General features: G+C 36.7%; 1 protein-coding gene across 2 annotated transcripts; it reads left to right on the top strand.

Moving 5' to 3' along the window:
• The first annotated feature begins 7,996 nt into the window (after positions 1-7,996).
• LOC111326334 (uncharacterized) lies at positions 7,997-12,354 on the top strand. 2 transcript variants are annotated; one of them, XM_088740446.1, is made up of 5 exons: positions 7,997-8,228; positions 10,413-10,729; positions 11,019-11,090; positions 11,726-12,001; positions 12,174-12,354. In XM_088740446.1, the coding sequence occupies exons 2-5, from the start codon at positions 10,432-10,434 to the stop codon at positions 12,194-12,196; spliced, it is 669 nt and encodes a 222-aa protein (XP_088596572.1). In that variant the 5' UTR covers positions 7,997-8,228; positions 10,413-10,431; the 3' UTR covers positions 12,197-12,354. The 2 variants fall into 2 exon arrangements, with proteins under 2 accessions (XP_088596572.1, XP_088596573.1); XM_088740447.1 differs by lacking the exon at positions 7,997-8,228 and having other exon boundaries at positions 9,700-10,729.
• Positions 12,355-17,064: the final 4,710 nt, after the last annotated feature.

The raw sequence follows: 17,064 nt of genomic DNA, 5'->3' as shown, positions 1-17,064 counted from the left end.
TTTCTGCCTTTAAAAGCACACACAACCCACAATTCCTCTATTTGCTTCCACGAATGGCTAACGCTCGAAACGTCAGCTTTTGTAATCGTTACGGTGGCCAATTTACCATTTCAACTTTGTTGATATATCCAAATTATTTCGTTACTCCCACCGACGCAGCCCCAAACAGTTTCTTTCGAAATTATCAGCCTTTATTCATCTGGATAGAAAAGTTATCTCATATGAATACTCTCCATTGCGCGCAATTTCCAAGTCCTTGCCAGTAAAGAATCTAGAGTTCCATGCAGCTCGTAGTAATAGCCTCACTTTAGGCTCTACTCAGGTACCACCAGTTGCCCAAGCAAGTGAATCAGATATGTTAACTCTCAGTACTGCAGTGCAGTCGCCTCAACGGGGATTATATAGTCCTGAAAGAAAATACTCTTCTCAAACTGCAGCTACCCCTGTTAGTCTAGCCTTGAGGCCTCCGTCTTACAGAGATTGGTCTTCGCCTGGTTATGTGACCGCGTTCCAGCCCAAACCTGGGTCATTTCATATTATATTACCAAAGCTGTTCTAGCAACAACCTCTGTTACTTTGTCATTTTGCCGTGGGCCTGATGGAGAAGTCCCTCCAACAGCTAGTTTCCAAGTGGGGGATAGCAGTGTTGTTCTGGCATCAACGCCTAGTGGTAATTGCCATGACAACTTAACCAAAACTACTCACAAGTCAAACTTCACTGCCCCATCAAACCACTCTCAGCCATCTTACTAACACAGTGGGCCCCAGCCAGCGGGAGCACATCAACTCCTTACTTTGGTGGACCTAGTAGAAATCACAGTCATTCACTACAAGTAGAAGAACCGGTGGATACATTTATTGGTAAATTGAGAGAAGGCCAAGAAACAGCCTTTCAGTGGTCCTTTACTGGCTTACAAACAGATTCAAGTGTAAATTAGTGGAATGAAAAGCGTTTGTTGATACCTGTGGGATTTAGACTAAATCCCACAGGTATCAACGAACGCTTTTCATTCTACTAATTTGTTCGTGTTTTTCTTGTTGCCACGATCCCACCAATAACGTAGCTCCATTTTCTGCCTTTAAAAGCACACACAACCCACAATTCCTCTATTCGCTTCCACGAAGGGCGAACACTCGAAACGTCAGCTTTTATAATCGTAACGGTGGCCAATTTATCATTTCAACTTTGTTGATATATTCAAATTATTTCGTTACCCCCACCGACGCAGCCCCAAACAGTTTCTTTAGAAACTATCAGCCTAGATGCAAGTGTAGCTCTTCTGCGAGCTCAAGAACAGAAGCGATTACCACCGCTTGAGCTCTTCAAATTCACAGGAAAACCTATCGAGTGGCCCAAATTCATTGAGAGGTTTCGTGATCAAATTCACAACAAGACAACCCTAACCGACTCAGATAGAATGGCTTAGTTATTTCAAATTCTCGACGGGGAAGCTAAGAAAACAGTGGAAAGTCTAGGTGCTACAGGTCAGAGTTACCCAACTGCCCTTAAGACATTGAAACGTCAGTTTGGGAACCCCAACAGTGTGGCCACAGCTTATCTGAATGACATGCTTAACAGTGCCTATGTAGCCTCAAATGATAGGCAAGCATTACGTGACTACTATTACCAAGTGAAAGCATGTACGACATGGTGCATAAAAACCCCAACTCCAAACCCCAGAGTGTCTCAGCAGGGCAACTATGAGGTTACCCATGAACCTCCGAGTAAGATGGTATGAATGCATAAATGGACGCACTGATAGATCCACCCTGGTATAGTTTGAGAAGTGGTTATGCAAGCAAGTAGAAACACTGTCGAACCCCCTTGAAGAGTTCATATGAGGAGAATGGAACAAGAAACAAAAGTACCCCAAAGCAAAGCCAAATCGTAAGTTAAATTCCCTCGCCACGACAACAGGAAAGTCTCCTGGCGCCCCAAGCAACAGCAGCGACTTGTCAGATTCCAGACTAGCCCAAACCAAATCATTGAACAAAGAGCAGGAGAAAGCCCCATCCAATGAAAAGGGTTGTGTCATCTGCAAGTACAAACACCGTGTTGCCTTTTGTTCTGCCTTTAAGTCTAAGCACCTACAAAAAAGGCGAAAACTTGTAAGGGAGCATGGACTTTATTTCAATTGTTTGAAAACGAACCACCAAGTCAAGAATTGTCCGAGTACAAAAGCGTTGTCTTAAAGAACGGTGCGGGCGTCCCCACCACACTCTTTTGCATGAGGATCTTCAATGATATCATTTATGGGAGCATTTGATAATAGAATCTATAGTTCTAACGTATTAAGTGTAGGCTTAGTTTAAGATTTCAATTAAATTACTTGTAAACTCTACCCGTCGAGAAAAAGTCGAGAAGCAACTGGAGAAACTAATATTAATTCATTGAGTATACTTTTTCGGTTTGGCTTTCGCCTCGAGCATTCGAACATCTCTAAACATTAGGTTCTAATGTTCAAAAAAGCACTGTAGCAATTGATGATGAACTTCTTAGGCAACTTGAGAAGCAAATAGCCTTTCCAAAGCACACTGTTCAATATTGTTTACATGTAAGCTTAAAGAGCTCGGATATCTTTGGTGATTGGGTTTCCAGGACCTTATTCGGTCACTTTTAAAACTCCATATCAGCTGTTGACAAACAATTTGATAACTAACTATCACTTTATGAGCATGTTTTTTCATCTTAGTTTAAGTATCAATAGATAAGGCATTTTGAGGTGTTTACCCCGCAGAATGTTTCGTGATCAAGTAAAAACAAAGATCCATAACAGCTGAGGATAACCTCTAGATCTCATTTGAGAAAGAAAACTCAAGTTTTGGAACATACTGGTATGATTTGGTTTTTAGTCTCAAGAGCTGAGAAACTTTAGGCCCTAGGTTGGAAGATCTTCAAACAGAGTTGTGCATTTATACAGTTGGCCAAATACAAGCCAGATTAGACAAAAAATATCTACTTTGGAGCATTTTTCGGTTTAATCCTTAACTTCTTCACACTAAGGCTCGAACGGGTAATTTTACTGAGTTGAGCTTGAAAAGATCCTTGGAGATTGATTAAAAACTTTAGAAGAAGTTTGAGACACAAATATTAATTTTTGAACATGCTGTTCGATATGGGTATGCCCCAAGAGTTCTAACATCTTTAACAAAATAGGCACCGACGTCTTTATAGAGTCACTTTTAAAAGTTGCTCCTCACGCTCCTAGAAAACTCTAGAAGCAACTTGAGGAAAACTCTAGAAGCAACATCAAGTGATGGGGCGCATTGTTTCAAAGCATTTTCAGTCTCAAGAGCTCAGCTACCATCTCAGATGATTAGAATCTAAGGTTTTCAGCTGCGTTACTAAAACAATTATATATCAGTTGATGAAAATTAATTAAGAAGTGATTGCGTAGAAAACTTTTTATTTAGCAAACTGTTTCAAGTTGGTTTCAAGCCTCATTACCTTACACATTTCTGTAAATTTTTCAGACACTTTTAAGGAATCACGTCAAAAAAGCACTATATCAGTATCTTTGAGCTCCCTCTTCAATGTTTTTTAAGCTTCTAGAGGTCTAACATCTATGATGAGTCATTAAAAAAAAAGATTTATATGAGTTGATGACAAATTTTAGAAGCAATCAGAGAAACAAAAGTAAATCAATGAAGCATACTGTTAAAAATTGACTTTTAAAACTGTTCTAAAATCTTTAATGATAATGGTAGACTCTAAGATTTTGATTCAATAACGTTAAACAAGCATGATATCGGTTGATGATGAATTTCAAACGCGAAAAAAGAAACTAATACATGTACCTTTTTTGAGCGCACAGTTCAATGACGTTTTAGGTTTAAGAGCTCCAACAGCATTGACTTTTAGAATCCAAGGCTTTTATTGAGTCACTTTAAACAATGCTGTATGAGTTGATTACAATCTCTAAAAGTATTTGAGGAACATAGAACAGATATTGATATATATGAAGCATATGTACTGTAAAATTGTAGTCTCGGCCTCAGGACCTCAGACAACTTAGTCAGTAAGCTCCAAGATATCAATGATTCACCTCAAAAAAATTATCTGTCATTTGATGACAAAATATAAAAGCAATTCCAGGGACAAAGTGATTCTGTTTCAATTTGATTTTAGGATCAAAAGAGCTGACATATTTGATGATTTGGCTCAAAGGTTTCCATTGAGTCCCTCTAAAAATAAGTTTTGGCAGTTGATGACAAACTTTAAAAAGAGTTGGAGAGACAACCATCAAGTTGTGCAACAAACTGTATAAATATGATTTGAGACTCAGAAGCTCTAACATCTTTAAAGAAAGGGCTTTAAGATTGTTAATGAATCAACTTAAACAATTTTACGTCAGATGATAACAACCTCAAGAAGCAATTTGAGAAAGTATCAATCCATGGAGCATACTGTTTCAATTTGTCTTTAGCCTCTAAAGGTGAGACTTATCTAATAATGGGCTCCAAGATTTTGAATTAAGAACTGAATCACGACAAAAAATACTATACCACTATCTTTGTGCTCACTTTTCATTGTGGTTTTAAGGCTTCTAGAGCAATAAATAAATGTTTGATGATTATAGGTTCTAAAAGTTTTTTTTGAGTCACTCTAGAGAATCTCTTTATCAATTGATGACAACTTCAGAAAGAAGGCTCAAGAGCTCGAACATCTTTAATGATAAGACTTTTAGATGTTAATTGAATTATTAAAGAAAACTCTCCGTCACATGATGAAAAACTCCAGAAACAATTTGAGAACCAAATATCAATTCATTTAGCATGATGTTCTAACTAGGTTTTAGCTTCGATGCTGTGATATTTCTAAACATTAGCAAGACTGAATTTCACATAATCACGTAAAAAAAGTGCCATAATGTGTCGGTTGATGACAAACGTCAGAAGCAATTCGAGAGACAAGTACTATTTTAAGCAAACTGTTTAATGTGATTTTAGCTTGAACAAGAGCTCTAACATCTTTGATGATGGGGCTTCATCAAGACTTTTGTTGAGTCGCTTTAAAAATCTATATATCAGCTAGTAGATGATATAGTCTTCAAGCAATTTGAGAACCATGCGTCATTTTATGGAGAATCCTGTTTCAATTTGGTTTTCAGTAGCCTCAAGGAATCATATATTGAAAATAATCACATCTACTACTTTTGGAGCATACTGCTGTAATCAGGCGTTAGCTTTAAAAACTCAAACGGGGCTCAGCTTCATAGCACTAAAACCTCAAGGTGTTTACTGTATTACAAATAAAAAAATTTTTATTTGTGTTTAAAAGAACTTTCAGAGTATCAAACTTATCAGAAATTCCGAGAGTAATCATAAAAAAAGTAAAATAAAGAAATGATAACCTTTGGAGCATTGTGATAAGTCTTTTTATTCATTTTTGCCTTAAGAGATGAAACTTTCGACAATTTTACGCTTTGCTGGTAAATATTCTCAAACAAAACTCTAAGAACAATGGGGTAGTCGAATTAATTCTAAAAGTTATTCTTTGATATAATTTTACAGGCTAATCTGTTGCTATGGTAACTTAGTAGGACAGATGGATAGTCATAGTATGCACAATAGCAAAAAGTATTTTCACTGACTCTAGAATTTGATAAACACTGATAAAAGAGACTCACGATAAAATTTATTAAACGAACAGAACTGTAAAGAACTGTCGAAAGCCATCCCTGTTAGAAACAGATCCAAGGAGTTAGGTAAAGAAGAAACATAATTATTTTTCGTTTGACGTTTTTCTAAGCCAAAACGCGCCAAATTTACTCTGTTTCAAAAAAGACTCAGAAAAAAAAATCCAAATTTTGAAAACAAAGACTACTAGTCTCTGCGGAAATCTATTGTTATCGCTATTGTTTTCATTGAACAGACTGAATGCATAATTAATGTTGGGGTAATATGGATTTCTTGCCAAAATTACTAGCAGGACATTTATCCACATAACTTAGTAGACATTATAAAATTGAAAAAGTGTAATTAACTGTAACTGTCATGGCGGCTGCCACAGAGATATCTCTTAAAAAATTTGCAAAAATGATCACGTTCTCCTTCTTGTGTAAATTTTTCTTAACTCTGTAATTTTTTGTTTTAACGATAGCAACAAAGAGAGATATGAATTCTTTCTTCCTGTCGAAAAATTTATGGTTTTCGAGATTATTTACCTGAAGAAAAGTCGCGACAAATTAAAACCATGAATCCTCGACATCGAATCTGAACCACTGGATTCAGTAGAAGAAACTCAAGCCGACCAGGACAAAAAACTCAACATCCAAAGTACCAGGGTCCAAAAGATGTGTTTTTATTTTTTACTAAAAAATTAAAAAGAGGAGGAAAAGAGGCGAAAACTCTCTTGAAGTTCGTAAGCTCATTCCGCACGCTCAAACATGAATACTAACTTGAGTTTTCTCAAGTTAGGCGGGTTTAAAATAACCGACACCGACTTCTTTGATCAGTTTCCTGCGTTTAATTGTAGGCGTTTGATCAGTTTCCGGCGTTTAATTGTAGAATTAATAAGGATGACCCGTTTAAGACTGATTTTGACCTTAGGGAAGTTAAAAAGAGAAGTAACTGTTGTAGTTTTAGAAATATCAACTCGAACTCAGATGAACTTAGACTTTTAAACATTTTGCTTGTAGAACTTTTTTTAGCAATTTGGTATTTCGATTTGCTTTTTTGTCCATGGGCATTTCAAGTCAACAGGGTTCAGCCGTTCCTCAATCCTCAATCTGTACCTGTCGACAAAACTCGTTACTCACAATAGACGAGGAATATAGGTAGACAGGTCTCTCTAATTGTTTAAGGATAAGATCGAAAAGAAGTTTCGGCACGATTCCTTTCTAAATAAGAACGGGGCAGCCGATATAATGTAGTTGTTACTTGTGTGCGTTTTAAATCTTAATATAAAGTTGTATACAGAGGTATCACGCACATATCGCCCAGTTACTGAGTTATTGGCGGGTCGATAGGCGAGTTTTTAGGGTATTCATGAGAGCATTTTCGCGCCAAAGAAATCTCCAAGCAAAATATATATCTTATTAACCAAGGGTCGTACTGGGAGAATATTGGCCCGAGATCTTGACAGTACGGACCGAGCGCAGCGAGGTCCGTACAAAAAAGACCGAAGGCCGATATTCTTCTAATACGGTCCCGAGCAAGCTTGGTCAATGAGAGATTTATTACACGACTGAAGTTCAAAGAGACCCAAGTGCGGTATCATTCGGGACCATTCGGGACAGTGCCCGGTCCAATACTGAGAGAATATTGACCGGCAATAGAGTATTTTTGATTGGTTGATTTTAGTTATTGGCCCTCTGACTGCCCTAGTCGTGTAATAAAAATGATCATCAAATTCCTATACATACTATTTAATGGCAGAGATAAAATACGGAGGCTATAAGACGGAATGAGAGGGTAAGATTTTAAACAAACTACGACGCTACCTCGGTGTAGCATTTTGCAATTTGGCCCAAATAAAAGTTTTATCAATTAAGTTGTTAATGTGAATAGGCCTCGGTAAAGAGATTATAAAGCCAATATTTCGAGTATTAGCTCTTCGTCAATTTATGACAACGAGTTTTGTGCTCTGAACCCAAGGCAAACTGGTAGGAAAGACGTCAAACCTACTATGCAAAACAATTCAATCGCTCACTCCAATAACTGACTTGTTTTGTTGGAGGATGCTTGTCACGGGTTTCATGTTACCACATACATCAACCGACTTGAACTTCAAATGTTATTTCTTCTCATGTCAACTCAATGTAAATCGATTTACAATGACAATTTCAGCCTTTTTCAGTAACCTGTAATAATCCATAAACCGTAAGAGATGGACTCACTGTATTGTTTTCCTCAAGTTAGGAATCTGTGACATATACAAATGATTAAGAGGAGTATTTAGGTGACGTAACAAAGAAGTCTTTTTGTGCAGTAATCTGCTATTTGATCTGCTATCCTCGTCATTGGCTTACGTTGCTGATTAAGGTTACAAGGTTGCGTGGAAATGACGCTGAAAAACGAGACTGTGGAGTGATTCGTGGTGATACATATCACTGAGGCGGATAGCTCCTACTAGTGAGATCCGTTCGTGTTTCTTTGTTTAGAAAAACGTTTTGGAGGTAATTTGGGCGTTTTAAGAAGGCAAAAACATATCTACTTTGAAGAAGAATCAGTTGCCACCTTCACTTCAGACAAGCTCAGTTGTTTATCACGGATCAGCTTCAAATGTATGTATCTTAACATGTCGGCGTAACTAAGGCATTCAGGATGGTACGCTCGGCTTTTTAATGCCGCTTTAGTTCTCGTGTTTGCAGAAATATCAGCTACGTTGCACATACTTGGGACGAGATGTCATTCGAAAATGTGTTTTGATGAACGATGAATTGCCTCGAGTGCTAGTAGTTAAGACAGTGGCCAATTATTGACTGCTACAATATCGCCCCACCGACGACGATACATCTAATGTGTACCTTCGACCTAGTTAAGTAATACTTATAGCTTCTTTGTAGCTTTACGTTGGTTGTAACCCTTTAGGTTTCTTCTTTAGTCGCTTCTAACGAACCCATTGAGTACTGGTGTTCAATGATGGCGGAATCCTCTTTCGCACATACGACAGAGCGACAAGATTGATAAGGAGCCTTCGCTTCTGCATTTCCAATAGCTCAAAATTAGTAAACATAAACAATTACAGTTTTTACACGAATAAGAACAAACAATCTCTTATTATGCTTATTATGCTCTAATTTATATTTTGTAAATATTTCTCGCTTCATCAATCAAGAATCAATCTCCTTGGATTTTCATCATGTGATATTTATGAGACAAATATGAAAACTGTATCTGCTGTGAATGCATGACAGCCTCTAGTTGGTATCATTGTTTACAGTAGATTTAGCTTGGATTGCAACTGATTCTGTAGTTCGCTATTAGTACTTTTAGATTGGTTCACTGTCGGGTTAATAAGTGTTCAAATCATTCTGAAATACTAATTATGCAGAATTGAGAGAAGAATTCACAGTAGAAACGTTTTATTCATAAAAGTATAAAGCGAGTAGATTTCAAAGCGCACTTATCACCAGCCGGTGTTGCACGGTAATTGCTTATCTTCCTAGAGAGAACTGCCATTCAAAAATTTTCTATCGAGCATCTGCAAGAAAACTTTTGGACAAACTCGGTCTTGCTTTTTTAAGTGATAGAGGCGTAAATTGTCTCGTTCCATGTAAAAGGGGCATGTAAATGTGTCGGAATTTTCAATTATCGAAAAAACCCATAAATTAGACATTGTTTATACTGCTGCCCACTGAGATAATTTGGCATTTATAGTAGCTTTTACAGTCGAACCTGGTCGAGTCTGAGCAATGTGTATTTCTATATTCTCTTTAAGCATCTGATCATTTGAAAGTTTGAAAAATACCCGAAGAGTTTTTTCCATTCAAAACTGTCTTAATTTCAGTATTGGTGAACAGGCCGTGACGTTTAGCCGACTCAGTCACTTCTTAAGGTCAAATTTTTGGCTTGTGATGTAATCTCAGTTAGGAAATGTGTATTTTCTGAAATTGAAAACGACATTTAGTTTGTAAATGATCTCGTTTTGCATGCAGGTACTTAATTTTTATCATTTAAGAAACAGATATATCGTTTGGTGACCGAAAGCAGTTGGACAATTTCCTCTGGGCAGAGAGGTATTTCCGTCACAAGCAGTACGTGTATAAATAGAGCGTAGAAAAGTCTAGAAAAGTATACCTACATCAAACAAATCCTTAGCTCATCAACTCATACAAAAATAAGTTACTTTTTTTACCACTTCGATCAAACGATTCCATGGTAAGAGAGGGAATTTATCCATTATGTTTATTTGATGCAATTTACTGCCTTATTTCCAAGTATAAGGTTGTATCTTATTTTAAAACGTGATATAATGTAATTGGGTGTGATTGGTTGTGATCAGCTGGTAGCTGTCTTTAACTCGGGACTACGAAATTTCCTTGCAATGTTGTAAGACTGTTGAATTTGTCTCCGTCTTATCAAAACAGAAGCTTAATGTTCACTGAAAGCGAAGGCATAACCATGTCTTGTCACTACCAAAATTGATCGAGTTCCTTAGAATGAGGTCGGAATGCCCATGTACTTAATGTCTAAGCTCTTTGTAATTCCGTGGCCTATGTGTATTGTTGTGTTTTGTTAGTTTCTTCCCGTTTTTCTACTTTCCTCGATGCACTAAAACGCAGAGTGAATATAATTTCTAGTGATCTTTTGAATAAACACTGACAACCTCCCGTATTTCATCGATTAGTGTTCTAAAACAAATAGTGACTGTTTCCATATGACCATCTTTCTATTTAAACACTTGTGTAATCATAACGAGAACCAAATCACACATTTCATAGTTATTTCTTCACTGAACTTTTCAGTTGCAACGAAACCGGCATCATGGCAACTGGGATAGCCAGGGACAAACCACTGAGTGACAAGCAAAGGAAGATTTTAAATCGAGTAAAACGTGATCTTTTAAAAGATATGAACCCAGAAGAAGTTTTACCAAAAATGGCAGCTGATAATGTATTTACCCAATCTGAAGAAGAGAAAATAAAAGCGAAACCAACACGATGGGGACAATGTGAGGAGTTGCTAGAGATTTTACCAAGGAAGGGTACGAAAGCTTATGAAATCTTCAGGAAAGTACTCCGATCGGCTCACCCACACCTTGCAAACTTAATTTTGGAATATGGTAAGTGTTTTGGCAACAACGAAAATCAATTAGCGTGAAAGGAGAGCTGTATGATTACACCTAACTGAAATTTTGGAACGATGTCCTAGCTACAATTCATCGAGATGGAGATGCGAAGCCAGTTTTTGGGAAGCGAGGGCCCAACACCTATAAAGCCTTTATTCTTTTTTCAGAGTTAGGAAGCTACTTTGCAATTGCAGCATAAACTCATTACACTACTTTCTCTTTAGTTAACTTAAAATTTTCTATGGTTCATACCTCATTGCAGCGTTCTCTTCTTTCATCTTAGATAACATGAGACTGGGAAGGGGTGAAAACTCAGAGCAAGCCGCTGACAGGACAAGACGGACACCTGACTCAAGTAAGTTCCTAGATTAGTTCTTAGATTTTTTCTTAGATTTACTTTATTTTTAACCCGAAGAGGGGGAGGGGATGCTGACTCTCTTGGCGAGTCAGGTCTGCTTCATCCAACAACTCCCACAAATGATTCAGTTCTTCAGTGAAAAAAAAGATTACCACCGAAATCGATCTGAAAGTAAATCAGACAACCGATTTTGAATTATCTCTCCCAAAATTTGTATAAAACATAGCAAGGGTGATAGTAATAAAATGCTGAACGTTTTTCTTATTATTTAAAGTTCAAACAGTGAATCCTCCACAAAGCTAATAAGAAATTCCTTTCATTAATTATTCTTTAAACAATACTAATAGCACATTATAGGCTTCTAAGAGACACAACAGACGGAAAATAGCATCGGGTGCAGATCTTAACGATGGTGATGGGTGATAATGTGGTGAAGGGAAGGTACTGCCTAAGGATACTGTTGCCTTATCCAACGGTGACGGTTTGGGAGAAACTCTGCTGTCAGGACTTCGGAAGGAAAATTCATAAAAATATTTGAACCTTTTATGTTCCGGTTTTTTTTTTTAATGAATGATGTATAACGGACAATGTACTTCACCTTATATAATGAGTTTCGTCTTCATATTCTGCAGCTAAAAACGAAGATCTGAGGGAAGAGGTCGTTAATGTTAAACGATGCATGGCAATACAGGAAGACGCAGGAACCTGTTGGCTGGACCTTGGAGTAGTTCTTGAGCTACCAGAAGGCGAACTTCACAATATAGGCAAAGATTATAAATATGCTAAAGAAAAAGGACTTGCTGTACTTAAATCATGGAGAGATAAGAAAGCGAGTAAAGCAACTGTAGGATGCCTTTTCGACGCCTTTAAAAGCATTGGTCAAAGAAGAATTGCAGAAAATTTCTTAGGTATGGAAATCTGTTTTTATCATCCTAGAAAGCGGTTTTCTGTTATGCAATTAATACAATATGTCAACAATGGACTTCATTTGGCGCAAAAACGTGCGCGGAATCTTTTTAGCGAACATAATGTGATAGTGGCGCGAACACAATTTCTTATGTGATTGTTTTTCCTTTTCAGAGTTATGTCGAGCCAAACGGTAAGACAATTTTCCTAGCTGTGAAGAAGTTAGAAACCAAGTATAGAGCTCATAGAAATCGGAGAAAGAAATGTTACTACGAATGAAAAACTGCTAGAATGCGAAGTCAAGCGTTGGATACAATAGTCATTAGTTAAATAAATTGACAATGCACTGAAAAATGGGCTCAAAACATTAACATAGGCTTCTTTTAGCCTAAAAAACAAGGAGCAATTTAACTGTGTCAACTAAATCACTCTTCATTTAATGTGATAGAGGCAAGTTGGGGTGAAAAATTGTAAGTTTTCTTTACTATGTATCAATAAATTATATTACTCATAAACAACTGTGTTTTAAAGAACAAGTTTGCATTAGTACACGTCTTTAGCGATCTGAATATATTACTAGTGGTGGTGCAGGCCCCTTAGTGCGGTTGGGATAAATATAAATGAACTTGACAATTATGTATAATAGCTTCTAATGACTATCCATGGGGTTTCTGATACGGTTTAATAACATAACCTTTAACAGTTATCCATAGGGTGACGTCACTAGTCATGTAACAAAGTGTCACGCCAGAGTATCTCGTAGGTTACGCAGGGTTATTTAGATAGGAGAAAGTAAACATAGCGTCAGACAGGTTTTTCGGTCAAACAATATCGTGTTCAGTCAATAAAAGAATACCTTAAATGACGAGCAGGAAGTGTACTCTTCCCTAGTGGACAGTTTCCAACACATCATAAACGTTTACTGGTATCGGGAAAGAGGGAAAAAAATATTCATTAAGAATAATAGAATTATAAAGAAATAAAACGAGAAAGTCGTATGTGCTAGCTAGGGCGTCGCGCCGCTTGCATCCTTATGGCAAAAAGTGTATCGGTTTTTACATAAAACAGACAACAATGAACAAAATATGCAATTAAAACAATTGAGCACTGACAGTAGAAGACTGGATGTAAAAGAATTACAATTCCTCTAGTAAACCATGGCTAGCTACGAGAGGGATTTCAGTTGTATGATTATACTGCCTATGATAAGTACAACGTTTTTGTGTAGTTTGCTGAATTTTCGATACAGTAAGACCCATTGTCTGAGGACGCAAAGAGGGTTAGCTTTTAGATTCATTCACCAGAATAACCTTTAGCACCTCAGGTTATAAAAAAAAAATAAAGTGGCTCTGATCTGCAAAAATGCAATTTTGCTTTTTAAAACTTTGCTGAAGGATATGCTTGTTTTTCAGTCAGGTACATAAAGCAATATACATAGCGGTGCTTCTGATAGGTTCAATGGTTTCTATGGTAACTTCAGTTGTAAGAAAATAACAAAATTTGCTTAGAATCAATTGAGCATTTTATTTTTCAATATCAGTTTGAGATAAACGAATAAAAATGCGTGCGATCAATCTCAAAAATGATGTTAAAAAATAACGTAACCTTTTTATCCACCTTTATTAAATCCCTTCGCTTTTTGATGAGTGGTCCTCATTGAAAATCGACTGAAAAATAATCTTATGGTGGTGGACACTTCAAACGAAGAATCCTCGTGAAAAAAAAAAGACGAAACTTTTTCCAAATTAATAGGAAAGATTTTTCAAATGGTATTTTTTCTCGTTGTTGAAGACTGCGTGTGGAGTGACCCTATCTTGATCTTTTGTTCAGAGATACCCCATACTGAGCAAACTATTTCAGTGAGCTTACCATTTTTGCTGGACAATTTAACATTTAGGAAAGATTATCTGTACAGCTCATCGTTACTCTGAACAGGCAAGTCTGGCAAGTGCCTTACGTCTCGCGAGGGAAAGGGAGGATTTGAAGGCATACTGTATTTGCCTACACACCCAAGGCAAAGAAAAATTAGGAGAGGAACAGGATGGGGCCTTACGCGCCCACAGAAATGACTGCTTCAGTTTGGGCCACAGCAGCTGCTGTCTACCCAAGTAATGTTTATGTTACTTTGAAGTCAGCTGTGGTTCATTCATAAAACACAGCGCTTTGAGTAATTTGTTTTCAAGAAGGAGATGTATTGAAATGCTTAAAAATATGCGAGTTTTTATCGCTTTCCGTGTGCTCCTTTATCCTAGTAGAGAAGTGACAAACTCTCGTAAAAGGTCAAGCATCTCTGGCTTTAGACAATAGTTTTCTGTTTATTACGCTGAATACTTTTGCAATATCTACAAAAACTGTAAGACATTTACTAAATCTCTCGTTTGGACTCAATTTTTGGATGGAAAGCACGATATTTTTCTCGAAATCGTGAAAAAACCGTCACTAACAACCCGCTCGACGGTTAAGAAATATGGCGGATTCGCAAGGTATGTGCTTCAAAAGAAAGACTTTTTTGGGCTTTTTTTTAGTTATTGGACTTCTAAAGTCTATGAAAGTAAAATATTACGTCGAAAATAGCAATCGAGTGGAATTTTATGGCATTTTTCGCCCGATTTCTTACGATATTATGAGAGTAATTATTCGTCTTACATTGAGACCAAACGCATGCTAAAATTCACTGTAGATTTCGAAACTACCGACGAGCCATCAAACCTAAGAAATCTTCGTACCATTGTTGGGTTCCCTTGTGTAACGGGGATTCTAGATATCATCCTTAATTAAAGTTCCACCACTTACCTGGCCGGGCAAAGGATGACCAAATGCCCATGGCTAGGTTGTAGTCCAGACAGAGAACTTTATGATCTTGATGCAGTAAATAATGGTCAGAATCCATTTGGCTTATTAGAAATAAAAGTTGTCAAAGAAGGTGAAACTTCATTTGACAATGTCAGACATCTAACTAAGGACCAGAACACTAACCAGTACAAACTAAACACAACAGACATTTATTACTACCAGATTCAGTGCCAGCTTGGTCTCACAGGATTGGAATGGTGTGAGTTTTTTTAGTTACATTGATGACAATTTGTTTTTTTGCTCTAGAATTAATTTTGATCCAGTGTTCTTCCAGGAAGCAAAGGACAAAGTGGATAGTTCTTTCTTCAATTACTTTTTACACTCAGACTGTGTTCACAAGGTATGGCAGAGGGAATGGGGCAGCTTAATTATAAATTTCAATTGACTACAAATTAGCTGATCATCATTTATCATCTTCAAAGATTAAGACCCCTACACCAAGAAAGGCTAAAAACTTCGCAACTCTCAATTTTAATATAAAAATGTTCCTGTTTCCCTATGGATTTTCTTTACATATTTTTGATCGCACTGATTTTTACTGCACCCTTCCGTCATACATGATGAATATTGACTTCTCAAAACAAAAAACAGGTTGCTCTGTACTTTATACTTCCCAGATATTCCAATTTATTATATCCAATTTAAAAACACCATCAAATCCTATAATTCGATTGGTTCAAATTGTATGATTCGAGCACGAATCCCACTATTTTCAGTCTGATTCTCATCTTTTTCTTAGCAAAACAAAATTCAACACTACATTTAGACGACCAATCATATTACAGGATTGTATACAGTTTGCCAATCAGATTACAGCAAATAATCTACACCAAATGAAATATATTTTTCAAATGTTATTTCCTATGTTTAACATTGCTACTACTCTCTAAAGTGAACAAAATGGAGCTTCATTTACATAAATCAAGAAAATGTTCAGTGTCGTACAATTTCGGTCTGATATCAAACTTTGATTTCATATCACACTCCTACTATGCCATCTTGTGATTTTGTTCATTTGTGTTTGATATCAGACCAAGTTGCACTCCACTCAGTTGAATGACAATTATTTTTTTGTTTAGGTAAAGTATAAACATTCCCAATAAAATATAAATAACACAATAACTTCACTATGGCTCATTGTTACTATTAGATAATATTAGTGGGCCCTGGAAAATTGAAAGGAGGCAGGCTATAGTCTATGACTGATTGACTGAACCCAATGTATACAATGGCACATCAGAATAAAAAAAGTGGTTTCTTTTTACCTTCCTTATTACTCTTTTAATGTCACCTAAAGTGATCGTACCACTGACCAAACACTCTTTGATGTGTGAGAACTGTATTTTGATTCCAAACGAATCTTTACATTAAATAAAAATGGCTACTAAAACCAAAGCCAAAAAACAACAACAACACCACGAGGTCTCGAATTACGTCATTATCACATGATGTCAATCATAGGTACGTAAAGCGTACAAATTGAACTAAAACAATGTAGTTATAGTCGCGACATTCAACATGTATTCTCAAACTTGCTATTGTCTTTGTTTTCTGAACATCCTGGACAGAGAATTGTTCCGTACTTTCTTGAAACAGAGGGATATTTAGCTCCACCTTCTTCTCCCTCAGCAAATCTTCAATGTCAAGCCCTTTGACGGCCATGACCGAGTCCCCAGGCTCTAACAAATCTATAATTCCCCAGCACCTTGTGATTCCCTTAATTATCACTTATCCCTCCAGAGGCTACAAAACAAAACTAATAACTCCATAAGGGGTAATATCTATTATACCTTTTAGTGTAGTGTTATGGGGGGGAGTTGCTTTCTACATAAAAAAATAACTTAAATGTTAACATAAGACCTGAATTTACAATCACTGCTGATGATTTTGAAGCCTTGTGGATTGAGGTACATAATAATTGTCATTCAAACATACTGTGTGGAATAATTCATAGGCATCCAAATGGTGACTTAGAAAGATTTATTGAATATGTGAGCTCCACAACTGATAGAATTAATCAAGAAAACAAAACTTGTATAATCATGGGAGACTTTAACATAGATCTTTTGAAATTTCAATCACACTCAGCAACTGATGGTTTCCTTAACACTCTGGGTTCTAATTTCAATCAGCCCTATATAATGCAACTAACAAGAATCACAAATCATTCAGCATTTTAAATTGATAATATTTTTTTTCAATTCAATTGAGC

The sequence above is a fragment of the Stylophora pistillata genome, chromosome 12 (assembly GCF_964205215.1).
Source record: "Stylophora pistillata chromosome 12, jaStyPist1.2, whole genome shotgun sequence".
Taxonomy (NCBI): Eukaryota; Metazoa; Cnidaria; class Anthozoa; order Scleractinia; family Pocilloporidae; genus Stylophora; species Stylophora pistillata.
Note: the sequence above shows the minus strand (reverse complement) of the source record. Positions and strands in the feature narration are given on the sequence as shown.

Excerpts from the sequence above, each read along its gene's own strand:
- LOC111326334 (XM_088740446.1), top strand. The coding sequence starts at position 10,432 with ATGGCAACTGGGATAGCCAGGGACAAACCACTGAGTGACAAGCAAAGG. Across the intron at positions 10,730-11,018 it reads AAACTTAATTTTGGAATATG|ATAACATGAGACTGGGAAGG; the intron begins GTAAGTGTTTTG and ends CTTTCATCTTAG. Across the intron at positions 11,091-11,725 it reads AAGACGGACACCTGACTCAA|CTAAAAACGAAGATCTGAGG; the intron begins GTAAGTTCCTAG and ends CATATTCTGCAG.